Source organism: Podarcis gaigeae (genome assembly GCF_964106915.1).
Source record: "Podarcis gaigeae genome assembly, chromosome: 1".
Taxonomy (NCBI): domain Eukaryota; kingdom Metazoa; phylum Chordata; class Lepidosauria; order Squamata; family Lacertidae; genus Podarcis; species Podarcis gaigeae.
In genome coordinates, this window is record NC_139678.1 from 42,225,329 (window position 1) to 42,247,179 (window position 21,851).

Below are 21,851 nucleotides of genomic sequence, written 5' to 3' on the forward strand. Positions count from 1 at the left end.
CCCAGGTTTGGATGTCACACTAAGCCAAACCATGGATTGCCTTGGGCAGCATGGCAGCTGCAGATCTGGGGGGGGAACTCAGCTGCTGTGATCTCCTCTGCAGGAACCTGTGTGTTCACACTAAACCATGGTTTAGTGCAAGATGGAGCTGTTCCGCCAGGTCTTTGGCCAGGGTTCAGTCTGACTCCCTCTCCCCTTTCATAAGAACTTGAATGAAAGTGGCCTCCCAGTTTTTCTCACAGGTGCATATAAGTTCAGCACAAACAGTTGGGCCTGGTGAGCATTTAAGGTTTTCCCAGCCCTAATCTGCAGGTTGCCATCTGATTGGGTTTTATTCTGATCCTGATCTGATTATAGGATGTATTTTAATTGATTGCCTGATTTTATGTTAATGTGTTATACATTTGATGTTAGCCGCTCTGAGCCCGGTTTTGGCCGGGGAGGGCGGGGTATAAATAATAATAATAATAATAATAATAATAATAATAATAATAATAAGTGTTATGTGAAAATCAGGTTACCTTTACTCATCAACCCCTTTGTCTTTACCATTTAGATGCTCGTGTTTTGGGTTCCCAACTGTCTTCAGAGAAGGAATGGCTGCTCTACATATTTCATGAGCAACATTTGAATCTTGTCCATTTAAAAACCTGTTCATTAATTAAATCTAGGCTCTTTTGTGGGCACCGTGATGTAGTTTGCAGACAAAATGAACTTCCTTCTGAAGTCAGCATGTCACAGTAGTGCAGTATTATAATCATCCAGCTATTACGGACTGCGCTGACCCCAGAAAATAGGGCAGGATGGCAAAGAATACATTCAGAATATGTGGTACATATTTTTGCTTGGAGCTATGGTATTAGCTGTGACGACTGCGATGAACAATATGGAATGCGATCACGTTAGTAAGCGTGACACTGAAGTGTGATGCATAATGCAAATATTGCCAGAAAAGTCTGTGGCTGCTACAGTAGACATTATTCCTACTGAATTCATGCTCTGCCTCTGACCCAAATTCAGAGCAAAAATATCCCAACTGTGGTAGTGAGCAGGCTCAGGAGAGCTCCTTGTGAAGTTGAAGAGCTGTGCAGGCAACTGAAATCTGAAAAGAGAGAAAGCTCTGCATGGGGAATGTGGGTCTCCAGCTGAGCCTTACAGTTGGAACGTGCGACTAGCTTCTTGTATTGTGGTCCAAAAATAAATAAATCAGCTTATTTTATCTTTCTCATCCAGGCACGATGTTCCGCAAGAAAAAGAAGAAACGCCCCGAGATCTCTGCTCCACAGAATTTTGAGCACCGTGTGCACACCTCGTTTGATCCAAAGGAGGGGAAATTTATTGGTCTGCCTCTGCAATGGCAGAATATCTTGGACACTCTGAGGCGGCCCAAACCCGTCGTAGACCCTTCAAGGATCACCCGGGTGCAGCTTCAGCCTATGAAGGTGAGGGTGAAATATCTGAACTCTCCCCAATCATCTGGAATCTGAATTAAATAGTCCCTCCTTTACATTTCAGCTTGTCAGATATGGAGGGGATGTAGCAACTCCCTTATAAAGAATGGTTGCAAGGTGTTGGGATTTTGTAGTTCAGAGACAAGGCAAATAAGAGGTGACATGATAGAAGTTTATAAAATTATGCATGGCATGGAGTAAGTGACTAGAAAAGTCCTTCCTTTTTCTCTTATACGAAACTTGTAGACCCCCAATGAAGCTGAGTGTTAGAAGATTCAGGACAAATTCTTTTATTTTTCATGCAATGCATAGTTGAACTATGGAACCGGCTCCCACAAGAGGAGGCGATGGCCACCATCTTGAATGGCTTTTTAAAAGAATGAGACAAATTCATGGAGGAGAGGGCTACCAGTGACTCCTGCCCATGATGGCTTTGCTCTGCCTTCACAGTTGGAGGCAGCAATGCTTCTGAATGGCTGTTGCTGGACACTACAGTAGGGGAGAGGGCTCTTGCTGGTCAGATCCTGCTTGCTGGTTTCCCACAGGCAACTGTTCAGCTAATGTGAGAACGGGAAGCTGGACTCAATGGCCTATTTAGCGACTTTCCCTTGTCTGTGGAACACGCTTCCTGTTGAGATAGAACAGGCACCCACTATCCACACATTCCGGAAACAATTGAAGACGTCTTTGCTCCAACAGGCTTTCCCAGCTGGATGTTTGCCATGGGTGTCTATTTTATATGGTTTTAGATGTTGGCTTTTTAAAACAGGTTTTTTGTGATTAATACATTAGCAACAACTTTCAATGGCATAGGAGTTCTTTTCTCTTTCCCGTCTGGGCACTCTTCATCTCACTTTGGAATTGATGTTGTCCTTTATTTGTCTTTAACTGCCTAGATATAATCTCATTCCATCTTGGGAAAGCATGTGTGAAGCAAACTGTCTCGAAGCCCGTTCTGTTGCCGTAACCCAGAAATTATGAGTATGGGAGATTATTGTTTGAGAGAGACTGAAGAGGCCAAGCAATCCCTGTTAAGTGGGCTCCTTGACCTGAGTGTTTGTTTCAGCCGTTTCCTCCCCACCCACCCCCGCAACTCTTTTTTTATTAAATTATCATCACATACAGAGCAAAAAGCCCAACCCATCTGCCAGGGCCCGTCTCCTGAGCCAGCTGGGTGGCTGACAGAGCAAGTCAGACTGTTGACAGAAAGCAAAAGAGCACATATGCGTGTCTGCACAAGTAGATGGATGCATTTCCATGGCAGAAGTGGAGAGAAGGAACATCCTAGTCCTAGTGCAGATCCCCATGTTCCTGATAGGGCAGCATATTTGTTCGAGCTTTTCTCTGCCTATTTTAGAATCGCTACCACCGGCCAGAATAAGTAGAGAGAGAGGAAAGAGGTAGTTATGGTTGGGTCATAGGATTGGCTTAAACCCGGGTGGATGGATCAGGCCTTCCTGACCGATTACGGAGTAGCACATACGCATATGTGAATGCTCTCTAGTAGTCCTCTACCATATTTATATCTATTACAATGAACTGCATCCTTGCATGAGTAAGGGAGTCAGTAGTCAGAAGAAGCTACTGTTTTGACTGCTGCAGTTAATTCAGCCTGTGTTTTATGAAGGCACTGCAGAGATGTTAGCAAAGGGAAGAAATTCTCTTCTCACTCCAGGGGAAGTTTCCCCCCCATACGGATTGGGAATGGTGCCAGGAGAAGGCATGGGTATTGCATCGTGCCTCCCTGTAGTGAAATAGATGGTGTTAGTTAATAGATTCTTAAGCTTCTTACTTCCTAAGTAAATGAGTTGGCTAAGCTGCAAGGTAGATAAGGTGTGGGAGGGGCAGGCGTCTGGGATGGAGATACGTGTGTGCTATACAGTGGTACCTCGGGTTACATACGCTTCAGGTTACAGATTCCGCTAACCCAGAAATATTACCTCGGGTTAAGAACTTTGCTTCAGGATGAGAACAGAAATCATGCTCCGGAGGCATGGCAGCAGCAGGAGGCCCCATTAGCTAAAGTGGTGCTTCAAGTTAAGAACAGTTTCAGGTTAAGAACGGACCTCCCGAATGAATTAAGTACTTAACCCGAGGTACCACTGTATTACGTTCCAGAATCAACATTATTTGCACATGGTCACAATATGATTTGTCTCAGAATGGAGCCAGTTTCTTACTGTGGGCGAGTTGGTTGGTGAGAACATAAAGCTATCATTATTATAGATTTAGTGTTGCAGATTATTTTCCCCACAGCATTTTGATACATCACTCAGTAAGGGGTAGCAGACAGCTAGAACAAGACTGTGGATTGTATCCAAATAGCTGGTTCATCATGTGTGCATTTACCGTGGCTTAACTCCAAACTCTTCCCTTCTCATATTGTCTGCACAGATTGAAACAAGCCCAGCTCCCTCAGCCCTATGAATCCTTGAACTGAGCCTCAGATATTACCCCTATTCCATTGTTGTTAAAAATGTGAGTTAGTGGCCAGAGTGGGGAGGGCTGCATTTACCTCGCGCCTATTCCAAAATCTCCTAAAGGCTCTCCATGGCTCAAAGGAGACCTGCAGGATGCACTGCTAGAGATATGTCTTTAATGCATGAGCAAGACTTTGGTTGGAGCTGCTGCAGGGTGCAATGGTAGGAGCTGAATGGGTGCATCTCCTCCCCCCTTCCATTAAGGCAACTATTGTTGTGTGTTTGTCAGTGACTGAACATGGCTCCAGTTTTTAAAACAACTAGCAAATAAAAACAAATAGCAGGAGGCACAAATGTACTGTCTATCTGAAGTGTGGGGGGCGGTGGCTTTGCATGAGGTATATTTCTCAGCACCTTGCCATGTTAAGTATTTTTGTAGGTAGCGCTAAGCCTTTTTCCAATTCAAGTTCAGCATCACACAGTAGATGACCATCTCGGCTGTGAGTCCTGGAAGACCTGCTCCCAGTCTTGCAGGCGCTTTCCACCTACCTGGGAGGGCAGGGCCCTGACGGACTCCAGCTACAAAAACTAGGGTGCTGAACAGAGACTTGGGCTGGGGTGTTGTTTGGGGTTTTCGTTGTGTAGAGTTGTTGCTCTCCATTTTTTATATCTTTATTTTAGATCTTGTGATTTATGTGGCAGTTGTTCAGTTTGCTTGTGTATTTTAAATGTTTTATTTATTGTTTATGACTACGTTTGTCATGTTGTAGTTATGTATATTTCTATGTTGTAAGCTGCCTTGAGCATGGTTTGAACTGTGGAAAAGTGGCATGCAAATAAAATTTTGTATGTAATCTTTATTAAACTTGTATACCACCCTTCATCTGTAGATCTCAAGGCGCTTCACAGCATATGTACCATATGTATGCATGTAAAGCAGAATGTGTTTCACCCCATAAATCTCTAATTCCAGTGAGAGGTAGGTTCAAGTTACACACTCAATAGTGTCAAAGTGCCTGAGAATCTTCTGAATGAATCTTCTGAGAATGCCTGAACAGGTGACCACAGAACGTTAACATAGCTTTTGTTTGTTTTGTGGTAGACGGTTGTGAGAGCCAGTACATTTGAAGTGGAAGGATATATCTCTGGGATACTCAATGACATCCAGAAGCTTTCCCTCATCAGTTCAAATACCCTGAGGGGGAAAAGTCCCACGAGCAGGAGAAGAGCCCAGTCGCTGGGGCTTCTGGGAGAAGATGGACCCACTGACATGTACCTACAGTGTGCGGAACCAGACTGGGCAGACAAATATAGAAACTACCTCAACTGCAATGGCGGGAGCAAGTCCTCGAGACGGCAGACTTTATGGCCAGATTATAAACCTGCATTGGACGGACAGGCTCACTCCAATGGCCTCGTGATGAAAGCGCAGTCTCTTGGCCCTTCAGAATTCCAGGGCGCAAACAGCCGCTTTATCCCACTCTCCTCAGGTTTTCAGTGCCAGCAATACATCCCGGTTCCTGAGGCAAACAGTGAAGATGCTGGAAGGGGATGGAGCTCCGAAGAGCACTACGCTCAGCCTAGCCAGGGGAGCCAAGCTAATTCGAGGCCGCCCGGGGAAGGCAGTCCTGGCTCCAAATCGAGAGACAACAGCTTGAAGAGGAGGCTCTTGAGAAGCGTGTTCCCCTCGTCCAGCGCCTCAAACAAGATCGGAAACAGCCAAACACAGATAAAGGTATGTTTATTTTGTGCCTGAGAGGTTGGTGCCTTTCAAGTACAGTTCTGAAGGTCAATATGGCTTCTAATAGTTTAAAGTTAATGTCAGGCCAGGCCTTATGCTTGCATTATGGAGCAGCTATTGGCCTAAATTTGCACTGATGTTACACCATCGACACAATCCACAGAGCATGCTGGTATATTCTTTGGCAAACTGTATTTCCCCTTGTTGCCCACAGTACAGCTGTCAAGGGAGCCAAGACAAACAAGCAAATCTATGTCTGCAATCATCATAATCTGCTTGTCAATGTCATTGTCCTTGGCAGTAGTGTAGTGGCGAATTCATGGTGGTCACACCCATGCGCCGTTCTAAGATCATACAGCCTTCTTGGATTAAACAGTAAACTTATAATTATATCATAGCCATAATTAAAGATGCATTGCCCCAATCAGTGCAGATCTCCATGTTTTGCCTTTTAGCCAGATCTACTATTTTCTGTGCACATATGTGGGCAAATGATTTGGAGCTCCAACATCCTCTTTGGGAGGGACTTAAGTTGTGTTTTCTGTGAAGTTCTATTGTATGGAGCAGAACTTGCACACCATTCTTTTGAAGCTGGAATACTGTATGCTTTCAGTGTTCCTAGATGCTTAGCTTTGGAGCATGAAGTGACTACAAAGCTCCCCTTTCATGTTCATTGGGTGGCTGTAGGACTCTGGAGACAGGGACCCTGCTGCAGAATAGTATCAGGTCTTGGACAATCCATTACTCTGGATCACTACGCAACTAGTCCTTGGACCCTCTACTTTTCTTCAAAACGTATGTTTCTAGGCCTCATGACGATACGGAAATGCAATGAAATTTGATCTTTGTGTACTAAAGACCCAGTTGTTCCTGAATCTGAGACTACCTATTATTCTTCTCATGGGGAGAAAATAATAATGGGGGCTGAATTTTGAGTGAGAAAAGACCCGTTGGAAATATGGTGAATGCAGCTGCTTTATCACACCCCTGCCCTCAAATGGCCATTCATTCACGTAAGCTCTCAGGGTTGCATTTGTTGAAGAAAATAAAATGGTAGATCAGTGGTTCTTAAGCAGTGGGCTGGGACTGACCAGGGGGCTTGGGCTTCAGTGTCATTGTCTGCCTCCTTCCTGGCCTGCTCTGCTCCAAGCAACCCAGTCATTCATTCATATATATATATATATATATATATATATATATATATATATATAGCTAGCTAGCTAGCTAGCAAACAAGCTGGGAATACAAAGGAAGGGAAAAAGAGAGGAAAGTTGTTACAGGAGGAAGAAGTGAATGTAGAAGGACTAGAGGGAGGGATGAAAAAAAAACCTGACAGGCTGGGGTGGATGTGCTGAAAGTGCTTACTTTCAGCATGGCACAAGTTAAATGTGAAAGGAGAATGGGATAAGAAACTACAAGAGATAGGTAAAAATACTTAGAGAGGCAAGTAGGAGTGGGAAGGAAAAAATATAAAAGAAAAAGCCTTCTCCATGTAGAGACACTGGATCAGCAAATTCTGTCTAAATTGGAGAGGCTGAGCCACAATACTTCCAGAGCCAACATATGTAGTAGCTTGAGGAAAGTTGAGCTATGGAACTCCTCGCAGCAAGGAAAATGCTGTGGTAAAGAATTTATCAAAGATTGATTTGATATTCATGGAAAATTATGCTAGTCATTGATAGGTGGATATGCCAAATGCTGTCTCCATCTGCCACTTTCTGATGGCCTTTGCTCCTGTGGCTGGTGGGCCTCAGTCATTTTCCACGGTCTCACCTGAAGGTAGAAAGCTTGAGAACCCCTGTGCTGGAGGCAGGATTCCTGTGACTGCATGAACATCTCCTTTGGCCCCACACAGATCCTTGGCCTTCCTGATGTCTCCCACCTCACACAAACACTGTGCCAATGCCTTTTTTTTTACTTTTACCAAAACGGCTTTTATGAAATTAAATGCCTTAGTTACAATTCTAGTTCCATCTCTTCTCCGTATTAAATCAACCTGAGTATAGCAGGATTTCTTCAGTAATCACTTTCAGTTTACGCCAGATGCCAGAACAAAATCCAGAACAGAGTTCCCTGTGTTATTGCACATCAGCTGTTAGTCGGGGAGGCTGAGCAGCCTAAACAAAGCCCCTTCACCTCTAGCCTCTTTGGGGCTTCCTCTGCCCTCACTAATGTCTTTTTCGAACTCCATGAGGGTCTCCTCACTAGCCACAAGGACTCTTCAGTCTCGCATCACTTCCTGATCTGATTCTATTTATTTCATTATTTTCCGGCGCTTCACATATACACAGTTGTGTGTGAGTAGAACTTGTGTATATGGGGTGTGTGTGAAATGTCTGTAATTTTAAAAATGGCCCTCCTGGCTTTCCCTTCCTCAATCTGATTCTGAATGGTGCTTTCAGACATCCAAGATTAAAAACCAATTCAGCCTTTAATGCTGTGAGTTCTTTGGAAGCTGGTTGTGCACGACTCCTGGTTGCTGCTATTGACTAACCACGTTTGTTCTGGGCCAGCCAAGAAGAGGAAGCTCAGCTGAAAGTGTGTTGAGTTCTGGCTGACTCAGAACATCTTCATAAATGCAAGAGGATGACACACACTGTGGTTGCTCAGCGAGAGCAGATTGCAAGTAGTGAGCCAGTCAGGCTGCGGCCCATGTTAACTTGACCTAGATTGCAGCATCACCACTCTTTCCCCTAAAGGGTGTTTGCAGAGCACCTTGAGGCCTCTGTTGGTTTCTCATTCTGTGTCTTTCCTTTCAGTGAAAGGGGAAAAAGCAAAACGGTATGGATCACACAAGCAGGAATTGGTGACTCTGTCAGTTTCAGTTTCTCTCAGTTTCTCATTTTTGCACTTTCAGCTTTCCACAGCAGTTTGTGTGTTACATTAAAGTCCTTATGAAAATTAATCATCAGTTAATTTTTGCTGATAGTCAAACCTCGGTTGTCGAATGTAATCCATTCCAGAAGACCGTTCGACTTCCAAAACGTTCAACAATCGAGGCGCGGCTTCCGATTGGTTGCAAGAGCTTCTTGCACTCAAGTGGAAGCTGTGTTGGACATTCAGATTCCGAAAAATGTTTAAAAAACTGGAGTGTTTACTTCCGGGTTTTCAGTGTTCAGGAGCTGAAACTTTAGAAAATGGAGCCGTTCGAGAACTGAGGTTTGACTGTACAGTGGTACCTCGGGTTACATACGCTTCAGGTTACATACGCTTCAGCTTACAGACTCTGCTAACCCAGAAATAGTGCTTCAGATTAAGAACTTTGCTTCAGGATAAGAACAGAAACCGTCCTCCAGCGGTGCGGTGGCAGCAGGAGGCCCCATTAGCTAAAGTGGTGCTTCAGGTTAAGAACAGTTTCAGGATAAGTACGGACCTCCGGAACGAATTAAGTACTTAACCTGAGGTACCACCGTATAGACATATTTGTATGTAATTTTGCCTGATATGCATGTTTCTGCAAAGCAGTTTTACCTAATATAACTCATTTTTATGTAGGATTATATTATTTTCACTAATATGTAGATTTATATGCCCCCTGGTATGTATATTTTTGTTCACATGACATGCCTGGAGAACTGCTTTCCAAAATTTGGAGAAGCATAGATTTTGAAAGGTATTTCAGTTCGCATATTGTTTCAGAAAGTAAGAATTAGGTGGATTCATCTTTCAGTGTGAACTGAATCTATTTTCTCCTCCATCCCTAGACAGTAAGGAGGTCAAGTCACTGAGGGAGGGGGAACCACAGAGGTGTCTTGCCTGAGGACCCTCCAGATTGTGGAACCAACACTTGTTAGACTGATAGCAGAAGGGACAGGTCATTTCAGTGGTGGGCTGTATTCTGTGGAACTCCCTTCCAAGCGATGCATGGTTGGCCCCTTCAAACGTGGCATTCAGAAATGCTTAAAAAAACCTTTCTCTTTCGAGCAGCTTTTAACTGGTGTACTTTTATTGGACCCACCCAGCTATACAATTCTGTGATTCTATGATGATAGCAAAGTGTTTCTACTGCCTGGATTATATTTCAAAGTATGTCTGCTTACTTTTTGTATTTTATTTTTTAAATTAGAAAGTTTATACAGTGGTACCTTGGGTTAAGAACTGAATTCGTTACAGAGGTCCGTTGTTAACCTGAAACTGTTCTTAACCTGAAGCACCACTTTAGCTAATAGGGCCTGCTGCTGCTACCGCGCCACCAGAACACGATTTCTGTTCTCATCCTGAAGCAAAGTTCTTAACCCGAGGTACTATTTCTGGGTTAGCGGAGTCTGTAACCTGAAGCGTATGTAACCTGAAGCGTATGTAACCCGAGGTACCACTGTAATATGATAATGAGTATTTATGTTTATACTGCTGCTCACTGCCTTCAGAGAGCTTTGTGCATCCTATAAACATTTAAAATAAACAAAAAGAACAAATTTCTGTTTTTCTAGGCACATGGCTACTTGTGCGTGTGTGTTTTTAGAAAGCTTGACATGGAGAATGGATATTTGGTCTAATCATTAGGAAGGAAGGCCTCTGTGAGCAATGACACCTCTTTTTTTGGGTGCTCTAGGTCAGTGTTTCCCAACCGGTGTTCCGCGGCACGTTGCCTGGTGTGCCGTGGGAGGGGAGGCGGGCGAGTCGGGCGGCGAGAGGCGGGGCGGCGGCGGCGAGCACACGCGGGGCGGCGAGCTCCCTCCCTCCCACATCCCTTCGGCCGGCCGCCCCGTGCTCCGCGCTGGTGTCGGCAAGCCTTGCGCGCCCTTTGGAGGACGCCCCGTGCTCCGCGCTGGTGTTGGCCAGCCTTGCGCACCCGGGGGATCTCCCCCCGAGAGCGCAAGGCTTGCGGGTGGAAGCCGGCAGCACGGAGCACGGGGCGCCCTTCGGAGGCCGCCCCGTGCTCCGCGCTGCTGTTGGCCAGCCTTGCGCACCCGGGGGATCTCCCCCCAGGAGCGCAAGGCTTGCGGGCGGCAGCTGGCAGCACGGAGCATGGGGCGCCCTTCGGAGGACACCCCGTGCTCCGCGCTGGTGTCGGCAAGCCTTGCGCACCCGGGGGATCTCCCCCCGTGAGCGCAAGGCTTGTGAGCGGCAGCTGGCAGCGCGGAGCACGGGGCGCCCTTCGGAGGCCATTCCGTGCTCCGCGCTGGTGTTGGCAAGTCTTGCGCACCGGGGGGATCTCCCCCCGGGAGCGCAAGGCTTGCGGGCGGCAGCTGGCAGCGCGGAGCACGGGGCGCCCTTTGGAGGACGCCCCGTGCTCCGCGCTGGTGTTGGCCAGCCTTGCGCACCGGGGGATGTCCCCTCGGGAGCGCAAGGCTTGCGGGCGGCAGCTGGCAGCGCGGAGCACGGGGCGCCCTTCGGAGGACGCCCCGTGCTCCGCGCTCGTGTTGGCAAGCCTTGCGCACTCGGGGGATCTCCCCCCAGGAGCGCAAGGCTTGCGGGCGGAAGCCGGCAGCACGGAGCACGGGGCGCCCTACGGAGGACGCCCCGTGCTCCGCGCTGGTGTTGGCCAGCCTTGCGCACCCGGGGGTGTGTGGGGCGCCCTGAAACAGAGGGTTCCCCATGCTGTGGACTGTAGCCTGCCGCCCGACGCGCGGGGCGCCCTGAAGCAGAACGCCCCTCGCGCCAGGCAGACATGGGCCAGCCCCACAAGCTCGGGGGACAGCGGGGAGGCGCAGCACCGCCATCCCACTGTTCCCCGACCTGGTTTTGGGGGGGAAATAAAGGAATTTCCCCCCCCTTTATTTCCCCCCCCCCCAAAAAAGTAGGTGCGTCCTATGGGACGGAGCGTCCTATGGGACGAAAAATATGGTACTTCCTATTTCATAATAAAGTAATTATAAAATACTTTCTTTGTGTTTATTTGATGCCTATTAAAAAGAGTTACTTTATATATAGTCAATATAGGCACAGAGTTAATTTTTTAAACATTTTCTAATGGTGGTGTGCTTCGAGATTTTTTTCATGAAACAAGTGTGCCTTTGCCCAAAAAAGGTTGGGAAACACTGCTCTAGGTTACATAAAACACGTCTGTAAAACAAAGCTGGAGGTTTGAAAACACCTTTCCTCCAGGAACGTGTCTCAGCTGGAATGGAAGGGTGGTGCAGGTAGAAGACGGGGAAGTAATTTTCAACAGGCAGTTACTTGTAACTGTGTGTGTGTGTCCCCAACCCACAATGTGTTACTAAGCAAAATAAATTTGCATTTCCCTGTGTGTGTGTGTACCCACAGAGGTCAATAGGTTAAAAAATAAAAGTTTATCTTAGATAGTTCACTATGTACAGTCAAGGTGGAGTATAGGTGCTGGGAAAACAGGAAAACTTCCTCTCCTCTCTATTATATTATGTATTAGTTTGTCAAAGCCACACCTCCGTAAGGTTAAGGCCACTGACTTTCAGCTACTTAATAAGGACAGCATTTGAACCTAGAAAAAGAAGCTTGCGACTCAGTCTGGGCCCACAGTGGATGTACTTCTTTAATCCCCCACAGACACTGCTTTCTCCAGCCCAGCTAACCAAAGGGCTGCTTTCCGATGCATCTGTGTCTTGGCTGCCACTTTACCTGCCCATATCCTGAGAGGTTTCAACTGATTCGAATCTCTTCCCTCACCAAGCCATGAAACGCATATTTTCTCAGTTGGGCCTACCTCACAGAGTGGTTGTGAATATAAAACGAAGTAATCCCCCAACTACACCACCCTGAACTACTTGGAGAAGAAGTGGGGTGGGATAGAAATGTAAATGATAGCAACAACGTTCATCTCATGCGGCTCTCTATTAATTTAGGTGTTTCAAGCCAAGCTGTAGCAAACTGCTGATCTTCTAGAACGCTTTTCCTCTTAGGTCGGGCTTATGTTGTGTTCTGTCACAAAGTAAGGCTGCTTCTCTTCAGTAGTGGCCTGGGGGATTCTTGTATTCTTCAGGAAAGAAATCTAACTTCTTTTGAAATAACCCAAAACCAATGCAATAAAAGCATTAATGCTGTACTACTGCAAGTCTCTGTGCCAGTGACGCGAGGATCACTTACATTTATTGAAACTCTCTGGGCATTTTCCCCAAGAGAACGCTGGTATTATGGCCAATGTTCCAATTTGGGTAATTACATTTTCTTTTATTTGACTCTCTCACTGCATCTTCACTTGGGTTCTTAACAGAGCACTTTTCATCCATCAATCTTAGATCCGTTTACAAAGTGGCCAAAAGTATTTATTCACTTTTTATGGATGGGGGGTGGGGATAGATACTCTGGCTAGCATTGGCTCTTGCAGATCTCAGGCAAAGAGAGGTCTATCACTTAATTTTTAAGAGAATGCTTAGAGTTGTGTTGTTGTTTTTTGGTTGGTTGCTGCTTTGAAGAACAGATAATGTTGGTTGTTTTTTTTAGGAAGAGCTAATGACTGATTGATTTGTTGTCATACAGATACTAGAAGTGTGAAATGTTTTGTTGCATGGAATCAAATTGTTTAAGTTTTCAGTGTGCATGTTTTGAAAAGTCAACTAGCTTTAACAAATAAAACTGAGCAACTATGTATTTTTAATGCATTGTGAGTGTTCTTGCATATAACACAGAAAACTTGTTTTCAAGGGGGTGGGGGCATGTTCTTAGCCTTCTCTGGATGTCTACAACAAGCATTTCCCCTTGTTGTAGTTCTGTCATCACCAAACCAGTTTATCAAGAGGTATGCAGCATGTTAGAAGGTGCCTCGGAAAACACAAATCTCCCCTTTCCAAGCATAACCAGCACTTTGCTAATAGAGATGTGTACATTTGGTGTGGTGTGTCACTGTAAATCAGTGACCTCATTCACATGTCATGGTAAACCATACTTAACCATTTCCTGTGAATTCACCTGTCTGAGCCTTTTCACTCATCCCTGCTAGCGTGGAAAGGAAACAAACTGCTGTGTTACATCTAAACAATTTGTATCACACCAAAGAAATCACAACCAGTAAGCTAAGAACCATTTGGGCTTGTTTGTTGCTATTACAAACTTCATGTAGTCCAGCCTTGGGTATAGTTTTTCATTTTTCAAATTGCAGAGGAGCAGGAGAATCCGGCTCCCCTGTGGACATCACACAAGGTCACAGATCTCCCCTGGTCTTGCTGTGCATGCCAGCCACAGCGGGAAGGGAGAGATAAGCAACGTGCTGTGACTGGGCCTGATGCACTGGGTGCGGGGGCTTGCCTGGGATCAGCCCCACCTCGCCCTCAGAACACACCACTTGTGGCTTTTTGCTGGCTACCAACCATGGGGCTCATGCCAGTGATACTCCTGCTTGCCTGCCCATTCAGCAGGTGGGATGAAGAGCTTTGCATCACTCCACAGGTAGGAGCCAGTGGAACCCAGCAGGGCTGGACCAGGGGACCCTTCCACCCAATCCATGCCCTCCATCCCAGGGCAAAGCAGGTTCAGATTGCACCCTTAAGCAATTAACGATTCAACAGAAATTCATTTGAGAAATGGACTGAGATTTTGTAAAACTGACTTGATAGCCCTCCTAATAATGCCATTTTCTCCTGCTCTCCTCCAGCCCAGTCCTTTCTACCGACCGCCACAGCACTGGGGTTCACCGCACAGCCCTGCTGCCAAGTCCCAGTCCCTTCCCTCGGACCAGCCAGCGCCAGAGTACGCTCGGATTTCAGAAGCTGGGACCCCTCAGAAATCCCCGACCACAGAGACTGCAGCGGCCCTGCCTCCAGGCCGGCCGTCGCCCGCAGGGTCCCCCCGGAACAGACACACCCAAACCAGCTCCAGCAACCTCCACCTTCCCTTGGACTCGAAAGCCCAGCCATCCAGTGAGGACCCGGTTGTTGTCACTCACGAGCAGTTCAAAGCTGCTTTGAGGATGGTGGTGGACCAAGGCGACCCCAGGACGATGCTGGAAAACTATGTTAAGATTGGGGAGGGGTCTACAGGTATCGTCTGCATTGCACGTGAGAAGCATTCTGGACGGCAGGTGGCAGTGAAGATGATGGACTTGCGGAAGCAGCAGCGACGAGAGCTCCTTTTCAATGAGGTGACTAGATGAGGGAAGAGATGAATGAGATGGCAAGGAATACTGAATGAGGTGGATCCAGATTTAAGTTAGCTGAGCTTTAGTCCACTGAAATCAAAGGGATTTGAGTTAAAGGTAAAGGTAAAGGTACCCCTGCCCGTACGGGCCAGTCTTGACAGACTCTGGGGTTGTGCGCCCATCTCACTCAAGAGGCCAGGGGCCAGCGCTGTCCGGAGACACTTCCAGGTCACGTGGCCAGCGTGACATCGCTGCTCTGGCGAGCCAGAGCTGCACACGGAAACGCCGTTTACCTTCCCGCTGGTAAGCGGTCCCTATTTATCTACTTGCACCCGGAGGTGCTTTCGAACTGCTAGGTTGGCAGGCGCTGGGACCGAGCAGCGGGAGCGCACCCCGCCGCAGGGATTCGAACCGCCGACCTTTCGATCGGCAAGTCCTAGGCGCTGAGGCTTTAACTCACAGCGCCACCTGCGTCATGACTAAATTGCCCTAGTGATTTCAATGGGACTAAAACATGCCTAACTGGAACCAGTCCTGTATTTCTAAAGGCAGTCGACAAAGCGAATATGGGCCAGATTACAAAAGAAGGCGATATTAGCTAGTATAGAGTAGGGAGATGAATGAAGACAGTGAATATTCCAGGCAGACCATTGATCTGCGGTGTTTGGGATGTAAATGTTTGGGGTTTATTTTTGATGTTGTGTGGTTGCATTGTTTGGTAATCCAGTTTGCTTTGTGCAAACTGTATCCGATGGAAAGTCCCATTGCGCACACAGAAATCCTTGCACTGATAGTTACTTTGCACTGCACTGGATGCAAGCCTCAGTTCCATGTCTATCCGCATCTTTCTCAGGTGGTGATAATGAGAGACTACCAACATGACAATGTGGTGGAGATGTACAAAAGCTATCTGGTTGGTGATGAGCTCTGGGTGCTGATGGAATTTCTCCAGGGAGGAGCCCTCACGGATATTCTGTCCCAAATCAGGTAGGTTAAAAAAAAAACTCATTTCTTCCCACCTTTCCTGCCTAAAATATCATAGAACTATAGAATTGGAAGAGTCCCCAAGGGTCATCTAGTCCAACCCCCTGCAATGCAGGAATCTCAACGAAAGCATCTATGACAGATGACCATCCAACCTCTGCTTAACAACCTCCTGAGGGAGACTGTTCCGCTGTCGAACGGCTCTTACCAACAGAAGGTTCTTCCTGATGTTTAGTTGGAAACTCCCTTCTTGTTACCTGAAGTCATTAGTTTGGGTTCACCACCCTACCCTCTGGAGCAGGATAAAACACGCTTGTTCCCTCTGCCATGTGACAGCCCTTTAGATATTTGAAGATGGCTATCCTATCTCCTCTTAAAGGTAAAGGGACCCCTGACCATTAGGTCCAGTCGTGACCGACTTTGGGGTTGCGGCGCTCATCTCGCTTTATTGGCCGAGGGAGCCGGCGTACAGCTTCCGGGTCATGTGGCCAGCATGACTAAGCCGCTTCTGGCGAACCAGAGCAGCGCACGGAAATGGCATTTACCTTCCTGCCAGAGCGATACCTATTTATCTACTTGCACTTTGACGTGCTTTCGAACTGCCAGGTTGGCAGGAGCAGAGACCGAGCAATGGGAGCTCACCCCGTCATGGGGATTTGAACCGCCAGCCTTCTGATTGGCAAGTCCTAGGCTCTGTGGTTTAACCCACAGCGCCACCCGCGTCCCAGTCTCCTCTTAGTCAGGCTAAACATACCCAACCTTGGGCCAGTAACCGTCTCTCAGCCTGATCAATCTCAATGGGTTGTTGTAAGAATAGAATGACGAGGAACCATGTAAATTGGCTCGAGATACTTGAGGAAAGGCAGGATACAGATGTAATAAATAAATGATAGCTTCCGTCAGAGCATAAGACAAATTCATGGAGCATGGGGCTATCAAGAAGTACTGGCCCTGGTGTCTGTGTCTTATCTCCACTGTTAGAGGCAGCATATCCCTCTGAATGCCACTTTCAGGAGAGCACAATAAGGTGTGTGCTGTTGCTTCTCATAGGCATCCGATTGGCCACTGTGAGAATAAATAAGAACCCAGTCCAATAAACACAAGGTCCCATCAGCCACACGCAGCTAGCAGCCACTCGGAATGAATAGGCCTAGCAAGATCAGTAATGTAAATAAAAACACAAAGAGGGACAATTACTTTCTGTCGCAAGCTGCCCACTCCCAGGATTTGTTGAGATCAAGTTCTAGAGTGTTAGATTTGCTAATAAATTCTACATTGGCAGTTTCCCACTGGTGCAATGTATAAAGGTGATATTGTGTGACTCCAGCATGCTGCCCCAACCTGCTTTGCTTGCACAAAACTTACATGGGGGTTAGACTATGTCTTGCCTTCATTGAGCATTTGTTCCCGTTTGTTCGAGGAGAGGTTATACGACAATGAACATTCATTCTGATTTCCTTGTGGGGTGTTTACAGTATACAGTATGTCTGTCATTAATCATCTGTTTATCCCACACTTTTCAGTGCATTTCTCTACTTTCCTACCCCTCCTCCCCAAAAAATCTATTTCTTTTTTACAGTGCATTTGTTGTGCTAGGGCCACAGAGCACTTTAATTCGCTTTAATTATGGATAGCTCTGTTGGTTAGAGCGTGGTGCTGATAATGCCAGGGTTGCAGGTTTGATTCCTCTATGGAACAGCTGCATATTCCTGCATATTAGGGGGTTGCACTAGATCAGAGATAGGCAACCTAAGGCCCGGGGGGCGGATTTGGCCCAATCGCCTTCTCAATCTGGCCCGCAGACGGTCCGGGAATTAGTGTGTTTTTACATGAGTAGAACGCATGCTTTTATTTAAAATGCACCTCTGGGTTATTTGTGGGGCATAGGAATTCGTTCATTTTTTTCCTTCAAAATATAGTCTGGCCCACCACATGGTCTGAGGGACAATGGACCGGCCCACGGCTGAAAAAGGTTGCTGACCCCTGGACTAGATGATCCTCAGGGTCCCTTCCAACTCTTCAATTCTATGATTCTATGAATCCTTCCCACAAAATTCTGGAATTCTGCAAGCGTCTTTTGTATATGAAACTTCCACACAGCTATTCCAGTCACTGCAGGCCCCGTACTTCATGGATTTGTCTAATCCTTTTCTAAATCAATGGTTGTGGCTACCACCATTCCATTACAAGCTCCGAAACTCTGAACGGAGGAGGAAGTTCACTTAAACCTCATGCCATCAGACATAATTGGATATTTAATTGCTTCTGCTATATGAAAGAAAATGACTTCCGATTTTTTTATTTTTGCTTCTTGTTCCAGGCTGAATGAAGAGCAAATTGCTACAGTGTGTGAGTCAGTTCTGCAGGCACTGGCTTACCTGCATTCCGAAGGTGTGATTCACAGAGACATTAAGAGTGACTCCATTCTCTTGACCCTTGATGGAAGGGTAAGAATTCCTTCGCAGTTTGGGCTCTTCTCTCTCTTCCCTGACAACGCTTTGCAAAGCCCTCTCTCCAGCTCCCCTGTGCCATAGCAGGTTTTGTGCACTGAAAGTCACAAATTCATTCTGTAGTTTAAGATAGATTTCAGGCCCACAGTGGACATCCATTCCACATGAATTAGCAATTGCAAATGGCTTTAAAAAGTAAATTGCAAGCATCTTTGGGGGGCATCCAGATCAAGAACCCAATGTATGTGGTGGGATTAGGAGGCTTTAACTCTTTGCCTCCCTGTGTTCCCAGTCCAGATTGGGCCTTCTGTACCTGCATGTCATGGGGCGCACACCTCCCATTGGAGCAAGTGGGGGCTCCCCCCATGCCAAGAAAATAGCAGGCAGCAGAGGGCCCAGTCCAGATTTGAACCCCAGCAGGAGGGGTCAGGCCAAAGGTTGAAGCCCCATTCCCTCTGCGGCAGGGTCCCAGTCGGATCAGGCCTCTCATGCCCACACTTGACCTTTAGCAATTGCCTGGGCGTCTTGTTAATCTCATAGTCTACTATAGTCCTCAGGCAGCAGTTTGAGCAAGAGTTTTGCCCAGGGGCAGCCAACGTGATGAAGCTCCAGACATCTTGGGCTACAACTCTCATGATTCCTGGCAGCCCGGTTTAGGGAAGTTTTTAATGTTTGAAGTTTTATTCTGTTTTTAATGTTCTGTTGAAAGCTGCCCAGGGTGGCTGGGGAAACGCAGCCAGATGGGTGGAGTAGAAATAAATTATTATTATTATTATTATTATTATTATTATTATTATTATTATTATTACCATGCTGCTTGGAGATGATGGGGTTTTTAGTTCACAACATCTGGAGGGCACCAAGTTGGCTACCCCTGCTTTTTGTCCAAGGACTTGGATATTCTCCTGCTGCTCAGCATAGACAGCACTAGGCTAGCCAAGGGTTTGTCAAACCTTGGTTCCCAAATGGCTCCGTTTCAGTTCCCGAACGCTGAAAACCCAGAAGTAAATGCTCCGGTTTTCAAACGTTTTTTGGAAGTTGAACGTCTGACATGGCTTCCACTTGAGTACAATAAGCTCTTGCAACCAATCAGAAGCCGTGCCTCGGTTGTCGAACATTTCGGAAGCTGAACAGGCTTCCGGAATGGATTACGTTTGACAACCGAGGTTTGACTGTAGTTTCATATGTTCACTTTTTGCCCCCTTTACACCCCCTACTCCTGCAATCCAGGCATAGGAACCAACTCCTAGGGCAGGCATCCCCAACCTGTGGCCCGCCAGATGTTTTGGACTACAGTTCCCATCATCCCTGACCATTGGTCCTGCTAGCTAGGGATCATGGGAGTTGTAGGCCAAAACATCTGGAGGGCCACAGGTTGGGGATGCCTGTCCAAGGGACTGAGGTCCTTTTGGCCCTCCCAATAAAATATTTTAGGGGGTTGCCCCCCCCCCCGAGTTGATGGGCATTGTTATTCAAATGGTGTGCATGTGCTGTGCCTTGTGATTATGTGGGGTGTGGCTTACCTGTCCCCATCCCACCCCAACATTCAAGTTGGCATCCCTGGACCCAGGCTGCCTCCAGGTTTTCCTACAACCTGCTTTATTTGCCCCTTTGCCCCATTTTATTTTCCTGCTAACTGTAGGGTAACGTTTTGCTTCTTTGGGATAGGTGAAACTCTCCGACTTTGGCTTCTGTGCTCAAATCAGTAAGGACGTCCCCAAAAGGAAGTCCTTAGTGGGGACACCGTACTGGATGGCTCCGGAAGTTATTTCAAGGTCTCCATACACCACAGAGGTAACTATCATTCCTGGACTGCAAAAGAGGCAGCAAATGAGCAGGACATATCCATTTAAACCTGGCTTACGATGCTTTCTGAAACCAATTCCTTGACATACATAGGTGTATCTGACCTAGCATGCCTCAGTGTTTCCTGCTCTCTGCCATGTTACTTGTGAAGTGTGTGGCCCACCACGATGGGAACCGTGCTTGATGGTATGATGCAAGAATCTGGATTATGTTGCTTTTGCATTAATTCCAGCAGCACTTACATCTCCACCCCAGTGAAAGGTTAGCATGAATATAAAACTGCTCTCACAGCTTTGGAAGTCTAAAAGTGGCAAAGTCAAGCCCACAAATCCAGAATAAAACATGGAGATAGGCAACTTTCCTATTTAACAAAATATGATTATTTATTATTCTTATTCTTTAGCAGAACTTGGAAGTTTTGGATGAGTGTGTATTTGTGTGTAAAAGCAAAGAGGAAAGGTAATGACAGTCCTAAGAGGAGCATTGTGAAGCAATGCTTTTGTGTTATAATTTGGAGGTTGGATGAGTCCTTTAAGATATCACAGGGGGGAACCAGCTGTTTTTGGACTCCAACTCCCATCAGCTCCAGCCAGTGCCAGTCTACACAATAGTCAAGTATGATGGGTGTTGGAGTCCAACAACATCTGGGCAGCCACAGTTTTCCCACTCCTGATTCAGCCTTTCAGGTTGTTTGTTGATATAAGGCCCCCAGTACCTCTTTGCTAGTCTGCTTCACAGATAAGAAGTTCTGTAAACGCCAGAGGACCATGGGGTATCTTTCTGCAGGCCATCTGTACTGATGCAATATTTTGCTTCTGCAGGTAGACATCTGGTCTTTGGGAATCATGGTGATTGAGATGGTGGATGGAGAACCCCCTTATTTCAGCGATTCTCCAGTCCAAGCAATGAAGAGGCTCCGGGACAGCCCTCCTCCCAAAATAAAGAATTCTCATAAGGTCAGTCAGTTTGTAAGAAGTGTCACAGCCAGGTACTTCATAGCAGTATAGGTGGTTGCTTATGATAATCTCACATATGTCTTATGTAGCAGATCTGCACAGTGAAACAAAGGCACATGTTATTGGCATGCAAGGTAATATACGTGGATTTGCCCTATTTCCCCCCTGTGTGGAAGTTCTTTCCATGTTGAAGGATCCTGTGATATTTGAAACTGCCACGGAGAACATTTAAGTGCAGCTCCTGCTCCATGAAAATTGGGCCATGGAACCCAAGTACAATTGAGCTCTTGCTTTATGATAGTTGCATCCTATGTGTTTATGTATCCCACCTTTTATACTGACTACAGTGGTACCTCGGGTTACATACGCTTCAGGTTACAGACTCCGCTAACCCAGAAATAGTACAGTGGTACCTCAGGTTAAATACTTAATTCGTTCCGGAGGTCCGTACTTAACCTGAAACTGTTCTTAACCTGAAGCACCACTTTAGCTAATGGGGCCTCCTGCTGCCGCCGCACCGCCGGAGCACGATTTCTGTTCTCATCCTGAAGCAAAGTTCTTAACCTGAAGCACTATTTCTGGGTTAGCAGAGTCTGTAACTTGAAGCGTATGTAACCTGAAGCGTATATAACCTGAGGTACCACTGTACCACAGGGTTAAGAACTTTGCTTTAGGATGAGACCTCCGGAACGAATTAAGTACATAACCAGAGGTACCACTGTACTTGAGATTTGTTCAGACTCAGAATGGAGAAGTTAGTAATGATTTCAGCTGTTGGTTCTATAGGCTGGTGCTGACATCTAGTGACTGGTACAAGAAATGCCTCTCACAATAAAAGGTTTGTGAACACCGCTGCGTCTTAAATCAAACGCTGGACCTGACCAAAGCTGCTAGTTAGTAAAATGCTTCCTGAGCCCATTGGCTCCACTTTTTGCTTAGATCATGTTATCAATCGCATTTTAGTCAAGTAGCACGATCACCTGAAACAACATAGGGGAGGACTTTCTCCACACAAGCATCATTTGCAGAGTCTGTATATTTAAATATGTCCTTA

General features: G+C 46.5%; 1 protein-coding gene across 10 annotated transcripts in view; it reads left to right on the forward strand.

Annotated features, from left to right (window-relative positions):
• LOC310847078 (serine/threonine-protein kinase PAK 6-like) overlaps positions 1-21,851 on the forward strand; it is a 45,541-nt gene that overhangs the window by 21,807 nt on the left and 1,883 nt on the right. For all 10 annotated transcript variants that reach the window (XM_083744541.1, XM_083744548.1, XM_083744546.1 and 7 more), the window contains 7 exons: positions 1,234-1,442; positions 4,974-5,606; positions 14,119-14,604; positions 15,455-15,588; positions 17,906-18,032; positions 19,704-19,829; positions 20,663-20,797. In XM_083744541.1, coding sequence (XP_083600667.1) covers positions 1,239-1,442; positions 4,974-5,606; positions 14,119-14,604; positions 15,455-15,588; positions 17,906-18,032; positions 19,704-19,829; positions 20,663-20,797 — 1,845 coding nt within the window. In that variant the 5' untranslated portion in view covers positions 1,234-1,238. The remainder of the gene's footprint in view (positions 1-1,233; positions 1,443-4,973; positions 5,607-14,118; positions 14,605-15,454; positions 15,589-17,905; positions 18,033-19,703; positions 19,830-20,662; positions 20,798-21,851) is intronic.